The 15910-nt window shown below is 72.9% G+C and overlaps 3 protein-coding genes across 6 annotated transcripts; 2 read left to right on the top strand and 1 right to left on the bottom strand.

Moving 5' to 3' along the window:
• Nucleotides 1–232: 232 nt before the first annotated feature.
• CNPY2 (canopy FGF signaling regulator 2) lies at nucleotides 233–4065 on the top strand. Of its 4 annotated transcripts, none has more exons than XM_063359085.1 (6): nucleotides 233–450; nucleotides 1409–1533; nucleotides 1854–1969; nucleotides 2174–2371; nucleotides 2647–2743; nucleotides 3559–4065. In XM_063359085.1, exons 1-6 carry the CDS (start codon nucleotides 248–250, stop codon nucleotides 3600–3602), a joined length of 783 nt encoding a protein of 260 aa, XP_063215155.1. In that variant the 5' UTR covers nucleotides 233–247; the 3' UTR covers nucleotides 3603–4065. The 4 variants fall into 4 exon arrangements, with proteins under 4 accessions (XP_063215155.1, XP_063215158.1, XP_063215156.1 ...); XM_063359088.1 differs by having other exon boundaries at nucleotides 437–478; XM_063359086.1 differs by having other exon boundaries at nucleotides 438–500.
• An 800-nt stretch (nucleotides 4066–4865) lies between these two features.
• CS (citrate synthase) lies at nucleotides 4866–10539 on the top strand. The gene is made up of 11 exons (XM_063359111.1): nucleotides 4866–5034; nucleotides 7701–7748; nucleotides 7867–7974; nucleotides 8069–8134; nucleotides 8222–8353; nucleotides 8458–8646; nucleotides 8826–9025; nucleotides 9286–9415; nucleotides 9511–9612; nucleotides 9696–9905; nucleotides 10021–10539. Exons 1-11 carry the CDS (start codon nucleotides 4981–4983, stop codon nucleotides 10189–10191), a joined length of 1410 nt encoding a protein of 469 aa, XP_063215181.1. The 5' UTR covers nucleotides 4866–4980; the 3' UTR covers nucleotides 10192–10539.
• A 1074-nt stretch (nucleotides 10540–11613) lies between these two features.
• On the bottom strand, nucleotides 11614–15239 carry COQ10A (coenzyme Q10A). Its single transcript, XM_063359112.1, has 5 exons — nucleotides 15081–15239; nucleotides 13120–13263; nucleotides 12848–13040; nucleotides 12655–12756; nucleotides 11614–12495 (listed from the first exon to the last, which is right to left on the bottom strand). The coding sequence occupies exons 1-5, from the start codon at nucleotides 15158–15160 to the stop codon at nucleotides 12328–12330; spliced, it is 687 nt and encodes a 228-aa protein (XP_063215182.1). The 5' UTR covers nucleotides 15161–15239; the 3' UTR covers nucleotides 11614–12327.
• Between the last annotated feature and the right edge of the window lie 671 nt (nucleotides 15240–15910).

The raw sequence follows: 15910 nt of genomic DNA, 5'->3' as shown, positions 1-15910 counted from the left end.
CCCGGGGCGGGGCCGGGGCTGGCACCGAGGACACGGTGCGGAGCAGCCCGGTGCGGGGCCGGGGCTGGCACCGGGGCTGGCACCGGGGAGGCGGGGCCAGTGCAGGGGCGGGGCCGGGTCGGCCGTGGGGGCGGAGTCAGCGCAGGCCCCGCCTCCCCGGGGCCGAGCGCCACGCGGACCGGGCCCTGGCAGCGCCGGGGCCCTCGTCGCTCGTCCCGGGCTGCCCGCGGCGCTGCCTGCGCACGGGATGGACCCGCCCCGGCCGGTCCGACCGGCTTGGTCGCCTCGACCCGTTCGGCCGCCCCGACCGGCTCGGCCGCCGCCGTCTCCGAGCGGTGTTCCGCCGCGGCGGGTCGGGCGGAGGGGGGCGGCGGGACAGGCGGCACCGAGGGCAGCCCCGGGGCAGCCAGCCGGGGCGGGGGGCGGTGGAGCGGGACGGGAGAGCGGAGGGTACTGGGGGCTCGGCCGGGCCCGCCGGGTGCGGGGCTGCGGGGGAGGCTGTGAGCGCCGCCCTGCAGGGGAGGGGGCTCTGGGGGAGCTGTGGACGCGGTCCTGTACGGGAGGGGGCTCTACAGGGGGCTCTGGGCTCGCCCCTATAGGGGAGGGGGTCTGTAGGGGGCTCTGGGCTCGCCCCTATAGGGGAGGGGGCTCTACAGGGGGCTCTGGGCTCGCCCCTATAGGGGAGGGGGTCTGTAGGGGGCTCTGGGCTCGCCCCTATAGGGGAGGGGGCTCTACAGGGGGCTCTGGGCTCGCCCCTATAGGGGAGGGGTCTGTAGGGGGCTCTGGGCTCGCCCCTATAGGGGAGGGGGCTCTACAGGGGGCTCTGGGCTCGCCCCTATAGGGGAGGGGGTCTGTAGGGGGCTCTGGGCTCGCCCCTATAGGGGAGGGGGCTCTATAGGGGGGCTCTGGGCTCGTCCCTGTAGGGGAGGGGGCTCTATAGGGGTCTCTGGACTCGTCCCTATAGGGGAGGGGGCTCTGTAGGGAGCTCTGGGCTCGCCCCTGTAGGGGAGGGGGTCTACAGGGGACTCTGGGCTCGTCCCTATAGGGGAGGTGTCTCTACAGGGGTCTCTGGGCTCGACCCTATAGGGGAGGGGTTCTATAGGGGGGCGTCTACAGGGAGGTCTGGGCTCGATCTTATCAGGGAGCTTTATAGGGGCCACTGGACTCAATCTCGTAGGGGAGGTGTCCCTGTGGTCCCCAGGGCAGGGACGGGCCCTGCAGGGGACGGGGTTCAGTGGGGATCGGGGCGGGGGGCACACTGTGGACAAGACCCTATAGACAGCGGGGCTCTGTAGGGGACGAGGGGGCGCCAGGGGCTGAACAGAGCCCCGCTGAGGATGGAGCTGGGGGGTGACTGGGGGTGTGGGGACGCAGAGGCTGCCAGCCCTAGAGCCGCCCGTGCCCGCAGGTCGCCCTGCAGCGGAGCCGTGAGGATGAGGGGCCGGATCCCACCTGCGCTCGGCCTGGCCCTGGCCATGGCTGCCCTGCTGCCCGCAGCCGGCGCCCGCCGGAGCCAGGACCTGCACTGCGGAGGTGCGGAGCGATGGGACGGGACGGGACGGACACAGGACGGGACGGTGGTGCGGGGACGAGGCGGCCGTTGGGACCTGCTCGTCCTGTGGCTGCTGCCACCCGTCCACACTTTCGCTGCCCAGGGACAGGCAGCCATTCCCGAAGGGCCACGGGGCACCCTGGGGACCCACTCCCTGCAGACCGGCCCTTCCCATCTGCACCAGTTACACCAGTTACCCCCAGTGGCTTTGGGCAGCCGCGGGTCTGTCCGTGCCAGGGGCTGGTGTGGGGTCGGGCAGCGCCGTTCGCTCCGGTCCGCTGACGCCCGCATCCCCCCGCAGCGTGCCGGGCGCTGGTGGACGAGCTGGAGTGGGAGATCGCCCAGGTCGACCCCAGGAAAACCATCCAGATGGGCTCGTTCCGCATCAACCCCGATGGCAGCCAGTCGGTGGTGGAGGTGAGGCGTCTCCCGGCGGGGGGAGGCTGCGGCAGAGCGGCGCTGGGGGAGCCCCATCTCCCCTTCCTTGCCTTCCGCCGCCTCCTGTCACCAGCGCAGCCCCACGGCGTTCCCAGGGCGTCCGTGGAGGTGTCTGGCCCGGCATTCCTGTTCCACCATCACGCTCAAAGGCCTGGCCCCGCTGATCCCTCGCTCGTGCCACAGGTGCCCTACGCCCGGTCGGAGGCACATCTGACGGAGCTGCTGGAGCGGGTGTGCGAGAAGATGAAGGAATACGGGGAAAAAGTGGATCCCTCCACCCACCGTAAGAGTTACGTCCGGGTGATCTCCCATGACGGGACCAAGATGGACCTTTCCGGGGTCAAAATTGATGGAGACGTGGCTTCTAGCCTGAAGTTTGCGGTGCGTGCAGGGACTGGGTCCTTGTGGTGGCTGTCGGGAAGTTTTGGGTGGTGGGACCCGCTGTGTCGGGCAGCCGAGGCCCTTCTAGGGATGAGCTGGTCCCACCGGCAGCTCCCGGCTGCTTCCCCTTGTCCTTCCTGGGGCTGAAGGGGAGGAGGCTGTTCCCGGGCTGGGCTGGGGGCGGCGGGGCCTGGCTCTGAGCTCCCCCCGGGTGCTCTCGGCGTCCCCTGTCCCCCCGCGGTCACTGGCTGACGCGCAGGCGGCTCCTGTTGCAGTGCGAGAGCATCGCCGAGGAGTACGAGGACGAACTCATCGAATTCCTCTCCCACGAGGCCGACAACGTCAAGGACCGGCTCTGCAGCAAGCGGACGGGTGAGCGGGGCCAGGCTCTCCAGGGGAGGGGACCCTCCTGCCGCCCCCAGGGGGGTCGTGGCTGCTCTGACAGCGCTGGGACGGGAGGAGCTGCGAGTCCTTCCCAAAATCCTCACATCCCTTAGCACCGCTGCCTGCCCCGCGCCAGCCCCCGCTGCCTGCGGCTTTTTTTGGAGGCTGTGCCCAGCCGGGGGCTGCCTGGGGCCGAGCCAGGGCAGCTGCCGCACCGGATCCATTGGCCGCTCCGGTGCAGGGTTCCCGGCGCAGCCAATGGCCGGGCGCCCGCACCCACCGTCTCCCTTCCCGCAGGGCTATTTCCAGCTCGCAAACACCGGGGTCAGGCCACGCCGCGACCTTTGTGCTTCCCTATTAATGAACGTGGCCCACGTTCGTTACCGGCGCCGCAGGGCTGGGCCAGGGTGGGTCCCTGCTGGGCCTGGCACCTGCGCTGGGGGAAACGCTCCTTCCCCAGGGGGGGTCCCGCCGTGCTGCCGGCTGCTCCCGGGGCTCAGCCTGGCCCCAGCCGGGCACCCGCTGCCTGCTCCGGGCTGCCGGGGGGGCTGCGGGTGCCAGACCCGGGGAAACGCCGTGGCGGCAGCTCTGTCCAAACAGCTGCATTTCTCATTAACCCCAGAAGAAAGCGAAGGGGAAGCGCAGGTGTCCCCTGGCACAGGTGTCCCCTGGCGCAGGTCACGGCTGCGCCCGGCCCCAGTGCTCCGCGCATGTTTGTCCCCACGCTCCAGGCAGGTGGCAGCCAGGGACGGGTCCCACGGGGTTCCGCTGTGTCCTGAGAGTGCTGCCCTTTGTCACCGCAGACCTGTGTGACCACGCGCTGCACATCCCGCACGACGAGCTGTGACACAGGAGGCCCCGGCTGCCGCCGGAGGATGGTGCCAGCCCGACCCGGCCACCTCGTGGGACCAGGATGACACCGGGCTCCGTCCGGGTGTCCCCCTACCTCTTGGATTGCCTCGTCCGTCCCCCCCCGCCGGGCTGGGCAACCGCGGAGCTGTGGCAGACCCCCCCTCGCCCGCTCGGATGCTCTTGTCCTATTTATTCCCTGTCCGTCCGCCGCTGCCACAGGGGCACCAGGACGCTGGCCCCGCTCCCCGATGAGGTGGCCACGGGGGCCGGAGCCGTGTCCTCATTTCCCAGCGGGACATTTCACAGGTGGCTGCCAGCCCGGGACCTGCCGGGGGGACACCGCAGGGGACAGCGGGGCCCAGCTGCCCCCGTCGGGACGGGGCGTTCGGGCACCGGGGCCGGTTTTGCTGCAGGCAATAAAGGGGCAACGCGGTGGCCGCGCCGCGGGCCCAGCCGAGGGCAGGTCTGGCTCCTGTGGGCGCGCGGAAGGGGGGGACGGGCCACCAGGCAGGGCTGGTGGCAGCCCCGTGTGTGTCCCCGTGTCCCCTCTGGTGACTCGGGCTCCCTCGTGGCCAGTGCCCACCTGGCGTGGCTCGGCCTGGCAGTGGGTGACCGTCCCCCAGCAGCCGCCGATGAGCCCTCGGCCCCACGTTACCCCCTCGGCCCTGTGTCACCCCTTGGGGACACCGGGGGGGTCCCGTCCCCGCCTGCCCCGGGGCCACCGCCCGTCCCCTGCCCCGGGGCCAGCGGGGCAATGGCCTGGGGTCAGCGGGGACGGTCACCCGCGGCCGGGCCACGCCCCTTGTCCCAGGCCCCTGACGTCACCGTCGACCGGGGCAATGTCACAGGGCGACCTCGAGCCCCCGTGGCTGAGCGTAGGGGTGACGTCACGGCCCTCGGTGATGTCATAGCACATGGCCGAGTGCCTGGTGAACGTCACGGGGCGGCCCTGCACCGCAGCCGAACAGCACCGACGCGCCCGGGGGGAGGGATGGTGGTGATGCAGCGTCGTGACGTCACGCACTGCAGCCGGTGACGTCACGCGGGGGGGGTGTGGGCGGAGCGTCGCCTCACCCCACCCCGGCCCCACGATCAGGCGAACGCGGCGGCCACCTATGGCCCGGCCCCCACTTCGCCACCGCCTCATTTGCTTATCCCCGCCCCCCGCCGCGCCGCGCGGCCAATGGCGAACGGCTCGACCCGGGGGGGGCGGGCGGGGGCGGGGCTATGCTAATAACCAGCGCCGCGCCCCGCCCCGCCCGCCGTGCCGAGGACCCCCGGCCGCCGCCGCCGCCGCTCGCTCCGGCCCCGCACCCGCCCGCTCCCGGCCCCGGCCCCGCTCCGTCTCGGCCCTCCCCGGTCCCGCCGCCGCCATGACGCTCCTCGCCGCCGGCAGCCGGGCGGCCGCGCGCCTCCGCGGGCCCAAGGTGAGGGCGCCCGCCCCGGCCCCGCCGCGCCTTAAAGGGGCGACGCCGCGGCGAAGGGCGGGGGGGGAGGGGGGCCGGTTCTTAAAGGGGCGACGCGGGAGGGGGGGTGGGGGGGGCGCTGCCTTAAAGCAGAGCGGGGGGGGGGGGGGCGCGCGGGGCCGCGCGCCGCAGCGGCTGCACGTGGTGGGCGCGGGCACCGGCGCCGCCTCCGCCGGGAGCGCCGGTACCGAGCGATGGGGCGGGCTGCCTTCCCCCCCGCCCCCATTCTGGGGATCCCCACCCCGCTGCAGTCGTTCCCCCCCCCCCCCCCGGGGGATCGCTGCCCCCCCTTCCCCCCCCACTGGGGGGTTGCGCTGCGGCGGGAGGGGGCCTACGCCGGCCCCGGGGGCTCCCTCCGGGCGGCACCGGTAGTGGGGGGGGGGTTGGGGGTTCCCTTCCGCCCCCCCCCCCCCCCCCCCCGAGAGCCCAGTGCTGTAGAGGGCAAAGGGGTCACAGCGGGGGGGGACCCCCTGTCCGGTTCCGGGGCTGTGCTGGGGGGAGCAACGGTGCAGGGCTAGGGCGAGCCCGGTCCGTTCCGGCCCCCCCCGCCCCCCCCGCCCCGGTTTGCCTTGGCCGCGGCCCCGGCGTTTCATAACGGCCGCTGCGGCGTCTCTATCGACCGGGCGTTATTTTGGGAGCCGGGGCCCGGCCCGGCGTGTTGTCGTGCCCCACTTGGCCCCGTTCACCCGTGGGGGGCGGGGGGGGGACGGGACACACCGCCGCCCCCGCCGCTTGGGGCCACCCCGCCGACTCGCCCCTGCCGCCGCCCTCCCCCCCCCTCAAAACGGGGGGGGGCCCCCCCCCATCTCCAAACGGCGGCGGGGAGGGGGGGGGGCACCCGGGAGGGTCCCGGGGTGGCCGGGTCTGCCCCGTCCCCCTCCGCCGGCGCTCGGTGTCACCGCCAACACGTGTGACCTTGAGCCGGCGACACCTCCGGGACAGCCCGGCCCGGCCGGGACCAGCCCCTGCGGACGCCCGGTGAAACGGGGTGCGGGGCGGACACCCCCCCACCCCACCCCCCCTCCAAGAACCCCCGGGGCAGCCGCCGCCTTGACCTTGGGCTTCCCGCTGCCGCCTCCATTGTTCCCGCCGGCATTTTCCCCTCCCGGTGCCACCTGTTGCAGGGGGGGACACGGTGCCGTGGCCGGTTCCAGCCCCACTGGGGGTATCGGGGTCCCCCGCCCCCCCCCGGTCCGGGTTGGGGGCTCGCTGCAGCGCTGTGTGTGTGTCCCCCCCCCCCCCAGCCCCCCGCCACTCCGCGTCCCCTGGCAGCCGGTGGAAAAAGCGAGTCACGTTCTGGCTGCGCTCCCGGGGAAGGTGACGGCTCGGGATGTGGCCCCCCCACCATCACAGCGGTGGCCGCGGGCAGGCGATTCCCGGCCCCGCTTTACCCACCCGGGTGTTTGCGGTGGGTGCCCTGCGGGCGAGCCCCCTCCCCGTGTCCCCCGCCGTGGGTCGGGCGCTGCCAGGCCCGGGCTCCCCGGCTGCGTCAGGGCGTTCCCGGCCGGAGTCCCCCCACCCGCGCAACAAAGATCGGTTCCCACAACCCCGGTGCAGGAAAACGGCAGCGATGCCGGCCTGGCCGGGCTCCGGAAGCGGAACGCGGCCGGCAGCCTGCGTGATGGGAATGAGCGCGGTGCAGCACCGGGGACCCTGCGTTCCGTACCCCCCCCCCCTCCTCCCCCAGCCCCCCCTAACCCTGCCCCGGTCGGCCCCGCTCAACCTGCCTGGCTCTGAGCTCCGGCAGGCGTGGGCGAGGGAAGCCACCGCCGCGGCTGCCGGGCGCAGCGTCCTTGTGAGACGGGACCTCGCCGGAGTCACGGGGTGGCTCCTGCCGTGGGAGCTGTGCCGGGGGCCGGGGGTGCTGGGGGGGGGGCCGTGCTGGGGCCTGGGGATGCTCTGGGGGGCTGTGTGGGGGCTAGGTGTGCTGTGGGGGGGCCGTGCTGGGGCCTGGGGATGCTCTGAGGGGCTGTGCCGGGGCCCAGGGATGCTCTGGGGGGCTGCCCCAGGGGTCGGGGATACCCTGGGGGGCTGTGTGGGGGCTAGGTGTGGTGTGGGGGGCTGTGCTGCGGCCTGGGGATGCTCTGGGGGGCTGTGCCGGGGCCCAGGGATGCTCTGGGGGGCTGCCCTAGGGGTCGGGGATACCCTGGGGGGCTGTGTGGGGGCTAGGTGTGGTGTGGGGGGCTGTGCTGCGGCCTGGGGATGCTCTGGGGGGGCTGCGCTGGGGGCTGGCGATGCTCTGGGGGGCTCTGCTGGAGCCTGGGGATGCTCTGGGGGGCTGTGCGGGGGCTAGGGGTACTTTGGGGGGCTCTGCTGGAGCCAGGGATGCTCTGGGGGGGGCTGCGCCGGGGGTTTGGGATGCTCTGGGGGGGGCTGCGCTGGGGCCTGGGATACTCTGGGGGGCTGCGCCGGGGGCTGGAGGACCAGGGCTGTGATGCGGTGCTGGGCTGTGCTGTGCTCCAGAGCTGGGAGTGCTCCGGGGCTGGTGGCTGCTTGTATGGCTGCACACACACACACACCCCCACACCCACCCCCCCACACCCCCCCGCCCCCAAAACAGGGCGGCCGGGGTGCGCGGTGGGGCTCTCCCCGGGTAACACCGTGTCCCTGTGTCCGTTCTTCCCCAGAACGCGCCGTGCGTCCTCTTCGCCGCCCGTCACGCCAGCGCCGCCACGGTAAGAGGAGCCCCCGTTGCCGTCACCCTTCGCCGGCGCTGGTGGGGGGCAGCGTGTGCTCGACACCCCCGGCGCCTACCGGGGCTCACGACCCACGCCCCCCCTCCCCTCTTCCCAGAACCTGAAAGACGTCCTGGCCAGCATGATCCCCAAGGAGCAGGCGAAAATCAAGAGCTTCAGGCAGCAGCACGGCAACACGGCCATCGGGCAGATCACGGTGGACATGGTGAGTGGCGGGGGGTGGGGGGGGGGACACACGCCGCGTCCCCGCCGGGCTGCACCGCGGCCGGTAACCGATTCTCCTTTCCACCCTCCCCCAGGTGTACGGCGGGATGAGGGGCATGAAGGGGCTGATCTACGAGACCTCCGTGCTGGACCCCGATGAGGTAGGGCCCGATCCTGCCCTGCGCGGGTGCCCGCCCGCCTCCCGCGGGTGACGCCGCAGCGGCTGACGCTGGTGCCGGGCTTTTTAGGGCATCCGCTTCCGCGGCTACAGCATCCCCGAGTGCCAGAAACTGCTGCCCAAAGCCGCGGGGGGAGAGGAGCCGCTGCCCGAGGGGCTCTTCTGGCTGCTGGTGACGGGAGAGGTGCCCACCCAGGAGCAGGTAATGCGTGTGGTGGTGGGGGGTGTCGGTTGTGGGGGGCGGCTGCTGGCCCCCTGCCGCCCCCCCTTCCTGCTCAGCGCCCTGCCCCGTGTCCCCCACCGCAGGTGAGCTGGGTGTCTCGCGAGTGGGCCCGGCGCGCGGCGTTGCCCTCCCACGTGGTGACCATGTTGGACAACTTCCCCACCAACCTGCACCCCATGTCCCAGCTGAGCGCCGCCATCACCGCCCTCAACAGCGAGAGCAAGTTCGCTCGCGCCTACGCCGAGGGCATCCACCGCGCCAAGTACTGGGAGGTACGGGGAGGGGGGAACCCACGGGTCCCGGTGCAGCGCCGGTTGGGGGGGGGGGGGGTGTGCTCAAACACCCCGGCTCCGAGCACGGGCGCAGGTTTGGGCGCGGGGCGTCAAGGGCTTGCACCCCCCGCCCCCGCCGGGGGAGAGCAGCCGCCCCCATCTTACCCCGCTGGTCCCAGTTTGTCTACGAGGACGCCATGGACCTGATCGCCAAACTGCCTTGCGTCGCCGCAAAGATCTACCGCAACCTTTACCGCGAGGGCAGCAGCATCGGGGCCATCGACCCCAACCTCGACTGGTCCCACAACTTCACCAACATGCTGGGCTACACCGACCCCCAGTTCATCGAGCTGATGCGGCTCTACCTCACCATCCACAGGTACGGACGGGGCCGGCAGGAGCAGGCGGGGGGCTCGGCCCCGGGGCCAAGGATGGAGCCGGGTCCTGGGACGTGCCCGGGCTGCTCCGGGGGTGTCACCGAGCACACGGCGTGGGGCCACGGGCAGCCGCGGGGCAGGGTTGTGCCAGGCTGGGTACATCGCGGGAGGGGGGGGTGTCAACTGTTGGGGGTGCCCCCGCGGCTGTGGGGGGCCCTGGGTAGGAAGGGGGGCGAGCTGACGTGCCCCCTCGCCCCTGCAGTGACCACGAGGGGGGAAACGTGAGCGCCCACACCAGCCACCTGGTCGGCAGCGCCCTCTCCGACCCCTACCTCGCCTTCGCCGCCGCCATGAACGGGCTGGCCGGGCCCCTGCACGGCCTCGCCAACCAGGTGGGCACCTCCGCGCGTCCGTCTCTGTCCGTCTGTTCGTCCGTCCGTCCGCGTACCGCTGTTCTCACCCCCTCCTCCGCTTGCCGTGCCCGCAGGAGGTGCTGCTCTGGCTGACGGACCTGCAGAAGGAGCTGGGCCAGGAGGTGTCGGACGAGAAGCTGCGGGATTTCATCTGGAACACGCTCAACTCGGGCAGGGTGAGTCCGGCTCTGGCCAGGGCGAGGGATGGGGGCCATGGCGGCGCCGGGCTCTGACCCCTCCTCGTTCCCCGTCCTTGCAGGTGGTGCCGGGGTACGGACACGCCGTGCTGCGGAAGACGGACCCCCGCTACACCTGCCAGCGGGAGTTCGCCCTCAAGCACTTGCCCAAGGACCCCATGTTCAAGCTGGTGGCCCAGCTCTACAAGATCGTCCCCAACGTGCTGCTGGAGCAGGGCAAGGCCAAGAACCCCTGGCCCAACGTGGACGCTCACAGCGGGGTCCTGCTGCAGGTGAGCCGGGGGGCCGGCGCCGCTCCCCGGGGGGCTGCTGAGGGCTCCTGGCTGCCCCCCTCCCTGGGGCTGCTGTGCCCTGACGCCTCTTTTTTTCCCCCCCCTCCTCCGGCAGTACTACGGGATGAAGGAGATGAACTACTACACGGTGCTCTTCGGGGTCTCCCGGGCCCTGGGCGTCCTCTCGCAGCTCATCTGGAGCCGGGCGCTGGGTTTCCCCCTGGAGAGACCCAAGTCCATGAGCACGAAGGGCCTCATGCAGCTCGTGGGCTACAAATCTGGGTAAAGAAGGGACGCGGGGACAGGGCCGTGGCTCGCTGCTCCCCAGGGAACGCTGCCGCGCCGGGCCCCGGACGCGCTCAGCACTGACCCCCCCCTCGGCACTGAACCCCCCACTCAGCACCGGCCGCGGGGCGCCCCCCCCCCAGCCGCTCCTCTCCCCTCCCCGCTGCCCCGGGAGGGGGCAGAGGCAGCCCCGGGGGTCGCCCTGCCCCGCGCCCCCCCCCCGACCCCAGGCGAGGTTTGGGGGGGGACGGACTCCTGCGCCCCCTCCCCGCCCCAGCAGCACCGCGCACACTGGGAGCCCCCCCGGCTCCCCCGCTGCTGGGCACTGGGGGCACCCCCCCTGCCCCACCACAGCCCCCTCCCACCTCCCCCCCCCTCCCGCCCCGAGAGGGGTTCAGTCCAGACTCGTGTCCGGTTTCCCCCCACCCCGCGCGGGGCAGCAGGTGAAGAATGAATGTCTCAGCCCCCCCCCCCGGGCCTCCCCACGCAGGGACTCGATACACTCCTCCCCGGCCCGCGCCCCCGTGTTTGTGTGAATCCCCGTGTCCGATGCCCGCCGGTAGCCGGAGCTGGGGCCTCCCCCCCCCCCCCCCCCTTCACCCCCCCAACCCCACGCACCCCGGCCCCGGCCCCTCGCAGGTATCAGGCACTTCTGTACAAACAACAACAAAATGCAAAATAAATGTTTTTATTAACAAACCCGCAGCCTCTCCCTCCCTCCCAAGCCCTGGGCTCTGCTTTGCTCCTGTAGGATTTAAGGGGGGGGGGCGGTCAGGGGGTGGTGCCCCCACCCGAGGGCTGTCCCCAGCTCCTGTTTTGTCCCTGCTGGGGCCGGCACGGTGGCACTTGGTCCCCCGGGACCTCGGCAAATGGCAGCGCCGGGCTCGGTGGCATCCGCAGGTACCAGCTCGGTTGCAGGGGAGGGGGGGGGTGGGGGTGTGTGTGTGTGTCTCAGCCGGTGGGGTGTTGTTGTTTCCCACCCCCCCACCCCCCCAGCCCCAGCTTCCCCCCTCCCGTGGCCGCCGAATGAGGACCAGGAGGCTGCGAACCCTTGGAAAATGCTCTTTATTGGCCTGTAAAAGCCCTTCCTCGGGCAGCAAGGCCACGGTGCCCTCGGTGACCGGGATGGAATTTGGGGGGGGGGGGGGGGGGGGGGGCTGAGCCTGGGGGGGCGCTGGCGGTCAGGGACCCCCCCCACCACCACCACCCCACCCCCATCACAGATGGACATTTTGGCTGAGTGGAGCTGGAGCCCCGCCACGTTCCCCCACCAAAGGTAAGGAACAGCGAGCTGGAACCGGAGGAACATGGCGGGGGGGGGGCGGGGGGGTCTGGGGGCAGAGGCCGGGGCCATCCTGGTCCCTGTGGCGCTGGCGCCTGGGCTGGTGGTGGGAGCTGGGGGTGGCAGTGGGGGGGGGGGGGCAGCGCAGGCCGCCCCGTTCCCCCTCCCTGTGCGTGTAACTTGTGCAAAGTGTGCGACGGCGGGGCTGCCGGGGGGAGCGGGGGCTGCCTGGGGAATGGGGGGCGGGGGGGGGGGTGTTCCTCGGCTCCGGTGCCTGGCCACGGCCCCCACCGGGGTTTCCTCCCGCCCCGCTCCCCTTCCCTTTCGCTCCTGGGGAGCCGGGGGCCCCGGCAGCTGGGCCCCTTCCTTCCCTGGGCACTCACTGCCTCTGCCCCCCCCCCGCCTTGTGCTCCCCAGCAGGATCCGGCTGGGCTCCCCCCACTAGTGACCCCCCCATACCTTCCTCCTGCTCTCCTGGAGCGACGTGGTGGGGCCAGGCACAGCCGGCACCGGAGCTGCCCCCGCCACCAGGACCCTCTGGCCTTGCCAAGGAGATAAAAGGAACAAAACGGGGCTGGGGCGGGGGGGGGAAGAGCTCCCCAGAATAAAACAAAACTTAAAACCAAAATCAGCTACAAAACCAGGGAGTCCAGCGCTGGGACGCAGCTCCCGCAGTGGGGCCGGGGGCTCGTGGCAGCCCCCACGCTCGCAGGAGCGTCACCTCTGGCCCCCGGGGCCGGGAGGGAAGTCGAGGCGACGGCAGCAGAGATGCACTCAAATAAATATTTAGGCGGGTGGGCGCGGGCCGGGCGGCCCCCGGGGCCCTGGCACAGTCCGCGGTGGCCGGGGCCGTCCTCACGTCTGGTGGACCTCGTGGAACATGAGCTCCCGGGGGATGCGGGTCTCGGGCCCGAAGTTCTTGGCCGCCCGGCGCTCGAAGGCTGCCACCATCTGCTTGACCACCTCGTCAAAGAAGACGGTGGCCAGCTGGGAGTGGAGCAGGGAGCGAAACTCAAAGGAGATCTGGGGAGTAGAGAGGGGGGGGGGTGGCGTGAGTCCCCGGCGGGGACGGCGGCGGGTGGGCAACTCTCTGCAGCAGGAATCGTCTCCCCCCGGTTGCCCTGGGGAGGGGCGGGGCGGGGGGGGATTCGTGCCCGGGAGCCACCCGGAGCAGGGTCTTACCGAGAAATCCACGGTGCTGGTGCGGGGGTAGCCAGGGATGCCGGGGCTGAAGCGCCAGTTCGTCTCCAGGTGGTTGAAGAGGCGCCCGTCCGTGCAGACGGCCTGGGGAGGGGGAGCAGTTGGTCGGGGGGGGGGCCCAAGGAGCCGGCCAGGATGCTGTGGCCTCCCCCCGCCATGCCGGGGCCACACTCACCTTGACGAGATGGGGGCGGACGAGGGTGACGATGGAAGTGTAGCGCTCCACCACGGGCGGGAAGCCCACCTCCAGCTGGGCCTTGACGTGCCCCGTCCGCTTGGAGACCACCACCGACTTCTTGCACCAGGGCACGAAGTTCTTGTAGTCCTCCACGTTGGAGACCACGTCGTACATCTCCTGCATGGAGTACCTGCGGGGCAGAGCGGCCGTGGCAGCCGGGGCCGTGGGGCTCTGCGCCGCCCGGCCGGCGGGGAACCCACCGCACCTACCCGATGATGCGCCGCTCCGAGTATTCCTTCCGCTTGTTGGTGAGGTTGAGGAAAGACCGGCTGGGCTGGGTCCGGGGCTCCCACTCGGCGCCACTCGCCGCCCGGCCGAGCCGGCTGAGCCGGAGGCCGCCCAGGGCCGTGTGCCTGTGGGAGACGGGCGGTAGCGGGGCCAGCCAGCGGAGCCGCTGGGCCAAGCGGGGCAGCCCAGCCGTGATGTTGGGCCCCTTCCAGACCTGCCCAGGTCCCTCCCGGGGTGGGGATTGTCCCTAGGGGGTGTGTGGCGGGGGGGAAATCAGGGACGAAGCAGGTGCCCGCGGCTGCCCCCAGCCACAGGGAAGTCCGAGCGCTGGTGCCAGGGCTGCTGTTGCACAAGAGGAGGAAGGCCGGGGAAGGGGAAACCCGACCTCAGGGACACCTAATCCGGACCGGCGGAGCAGGGACAACTGCCCGTTACCCCCCCCGCCGCCCCTCCCCAGCTCTACCCCAGCCCCACGCTGGGCTCCAGCGGCAGCACAGAGCCCTGCTCGGCCCAGACCTTCTCCCTCCTCCGCGTCCCACCCCGGCCCCGTCTCACCACTCAGGTGTGGGGCGGATGGTGCGGGAGGGGACACAAGGATCGCCACCTCCTCGAGGAGAGGCCGAGCCCCGAGGGCACAGCTGGGTCCCGGGTGGCCAAGCCTGGGAGCAGGGTCCTCCCATCAGCTCCTTCGGCTTCGTTTCCACCCGCCCAAGCCCCGGCAGCTGGTCCCCACCAAACGCCGGGACGGCAATGGCTTGGGCGTCGCAGTGGGGGGCTGTAACCCAGAGCACCCCGGGGCCGGTGGGGCTGTGGGTCAGAGCTGGCCCCACCGGGCTCCCTCCCCGACAGCCGTCGCTGGCAGCCCTCGGTGCCCGCGGACAGGGCGGGTATTTTTAGCTGTGCCTCAGGCAGGTCACACCAGCTCTCCTCCAGGAGCGGTGTCCGAGGGGAGAAAGGTCCCGCTTCTCCCAGGAGCCGTGGAACGTTCCTGCGCCAAGAGGAGTCACCCGGGGAGCTTGGCAAGCCCCCGAGCTCCCAGAATAGCCGGGGCGACGTGGGGGGCCGGGCGGCGCGGCTGAGCGGTGCGAACCCGGGTTGTGGCCCTCGGCTGCGCTGTCCCTGGCAGCGCTGGGCCCCCACGGCCGCCCCCCGAGGCCATCGCCCCCCTCCTCGCTCACACCGCGGCCCTGCCCGGCAGCGCTCGGTGCCGTACGTTGCACCGTGACGGGGCCCAGCAGAGCCGGCTCAGAAACCGGCGCCACGGCACGACGCCGCAGCTGTTCCCGTGCCGCTGACCCAGCCGGTGGAGGGGCTAGCGGCCCGGGGCTCGTGAGAGTCTCTCCGTCCCTGAGTGAATGGTAGCAGCCCCGAGCTGGCAAGTGACAGCGGCGCTGGCAGCGCGGCCGGGTGCAGAGGTCAGTGCCGGCGGGGGACACGGCGGGGTGGCCTGAGGTCTCCCGGACTCTCTGCTCTCCCGAGGAAACCAGCCAGCTCCCGACCCGCCGATGTCACTGGCCCAAGGAGGTGTTGGCACCTGCCCGCTCCCGGGATACAGCCCCCCCCGGGGGTGGGCCCTCGCCCCCTACGCGGGGTCTGCCCCAAGGTCAGGCCCCAGCCGAGGCCCAGGGCTCCCTCTGAGTCCCCCCCCTCCTGCCCGGGGGCCGTTTCCTGCGGCCCCTGGGCCAGCAGCGCCCCCGGGACCCCCGTTGCCCGCCCCCGCCAGCGTCCCCTCGGTGTCCCCAAGGTCCCCCCGGCACCGTGGGGAGCCGGGGACCGCAGGCCGCTCGCCCCGCGGGGTCCCCCCGTCCCCGATCGTCCCGCGAGGCTCGCCACGGCCCTGTCCCGCGGCGCTCGCCGGTGCCGCCAGCGCTCCGGGCCTCGGCCCCGCCCCGGCCCCGCCGCCCCCCGCCCGGTGCCGCCCCGGGGGGCCGCAGGCGCTCACCTGCCGGGCGGGGCCGCCGCGGCCCGCAGCCGCTGCCGGGCCCCGAGCTGGAGGGCGCTGCGGAGCCGCCGGGCCGCCATGACCGGGGCCGGGACGCGGCTCCGCTGCCCTCGTACCGGCGCCGCCGCCGCCGCCGTGACCTCTCACCCCGCCCGCGACGTCACCGCGTCGCCATAGAGCCCGCTGGCGTCACGGCCCCGGGGGGGCGGGGCGAGACAACGCCTCCCTCGCGGGGCACGACGGGAGCTGTAGTCCGGCGCCGCGCGAGGGATGACGGGAACTGTAGTCCCGCCGGGCCTGAGGCCTGCACTCGCCCCGGGACCCTCCGGGCCGTGACAGGGGCCCAACCGCGACCCCCGCCTCCCTCCGGGCCGGTACCGGGGCTCAGCCGGGACCCTGCGGGCCAGGCCCGGTACGCTCCACGTCCTCTCCATCCGGCGCCGGGATTTGGGTGCAGGGCCCAGCGGTGCCCGGGGGGCAGCCCAGCCCCGGTGGGGCTCACCAGCCCACGGCCCCGCCGCTCCCAGCAGCACCGGGGCAGGCAGCGGGCCTGTTCTCCCGGGCGGAGATATCCGCAGCTGCTCGCGGGCTCCATCACGTCACCTCAGGCCCCCGGTTCAGCGTCAGGCCCAAACCGCTTCGGCGGGTCTGTGATTTAACATTATTCCCAAGCAGGGAGGGCCGCAGCTGGGCAGGCAGCGCCTGGAGCCTGCCAGGGTGCAGCGGGGAGCGATGGGGGAGCGGGTGAAGCGGTGTCCGATCCTGCGTCCCTCGGGCAGGCGTGGAGGCGGCAGCGGGGACGCGGGCAGGGAGCGGGCAGAGCTCTACCC

The sequence above is a fragment of the Chroicocephalus ridibundus genome, chromosome 24 (assembly GCF_963924245.1).
Source record: "Chroicocephalus ridibundus chromosome 24, bChrRid1.1, whole genome shotgun sequence".
Taxonomy (NCBI): domain Eukaryota; kingdom Metazoa; phylum Chordata; class Aves; order Charadriiformes; family Laridae; genus Chroicocephalus; species Chroicocephalus ridibundus.
Note: the sequence above shows the minus strand (reverse complement) of the source record. Positions and strands in the feature narration are given on the sequence as shown.

Coding starts and splice junctions, on each gene's coding strand:
- COQ10A (XM_063359112.1), bottom strand. CDS start 15,160: ATGGCGGCCCGGCGGCTCCGCAGCGCCCTCCAGCTCGGGGCCCGGCAG. Junction 12,757..12,847: donor TCCGCCCCCATCTCGTCAAG/GTGAGTGTGGCC, acceptor CCCCCTCCCCAG/GCCGTCTGCACGGACGGGCG. Junction 12,496..12,654: donor CCAGCACCGTGGATTTCTCG/GTAAGACCCTGC, acceptor TCTACTCCCCAG/ATCTCCTTTGAGTTTCGCTC.
- CS (XM_063359111.1), top strand. CDS start 4,981: ATGACGCTCCTCGCCGCCGGCAGCCGGGCGGCCGCGCGCCTCCGCGGG. Junction 8,135..8,221: donor CCGTGCTGGACCCCGATGAG/GTAGGGCCCGAT, acceptor CGGGCTTTTTAG/GGCATCCGCTTCCGCGGCTA. Junction 9,613..9,695: donor ACACGCTCAACTCGGGCAGG/GTGAGTCCGGCT, acceptor CCGTCCTTGCAG/GTGGTGCCGGGGTACGGACA.
- CNPY2 (XM_063359085.1), top strand. CDS start 248: ATGGACCCGCCCCGGCCGGTCCGACCGGCTTGGTCGCCTCGACCCGTT. Junction 451..1,408: donor GCGGGACGGGAGAGCGGAGG/GTACTGGGGGCT, acceptor CCGTGCCCGCAG/GTCGCCCTGCAGCGGAGCCG. Junction 2,744..3,558: donor GCTCTGCAGCAAGCGGACGG/GTGAGCGGGGCC, acceptor TTGTCACCGCAG/ACCTGTGTGACCACGCGCTG.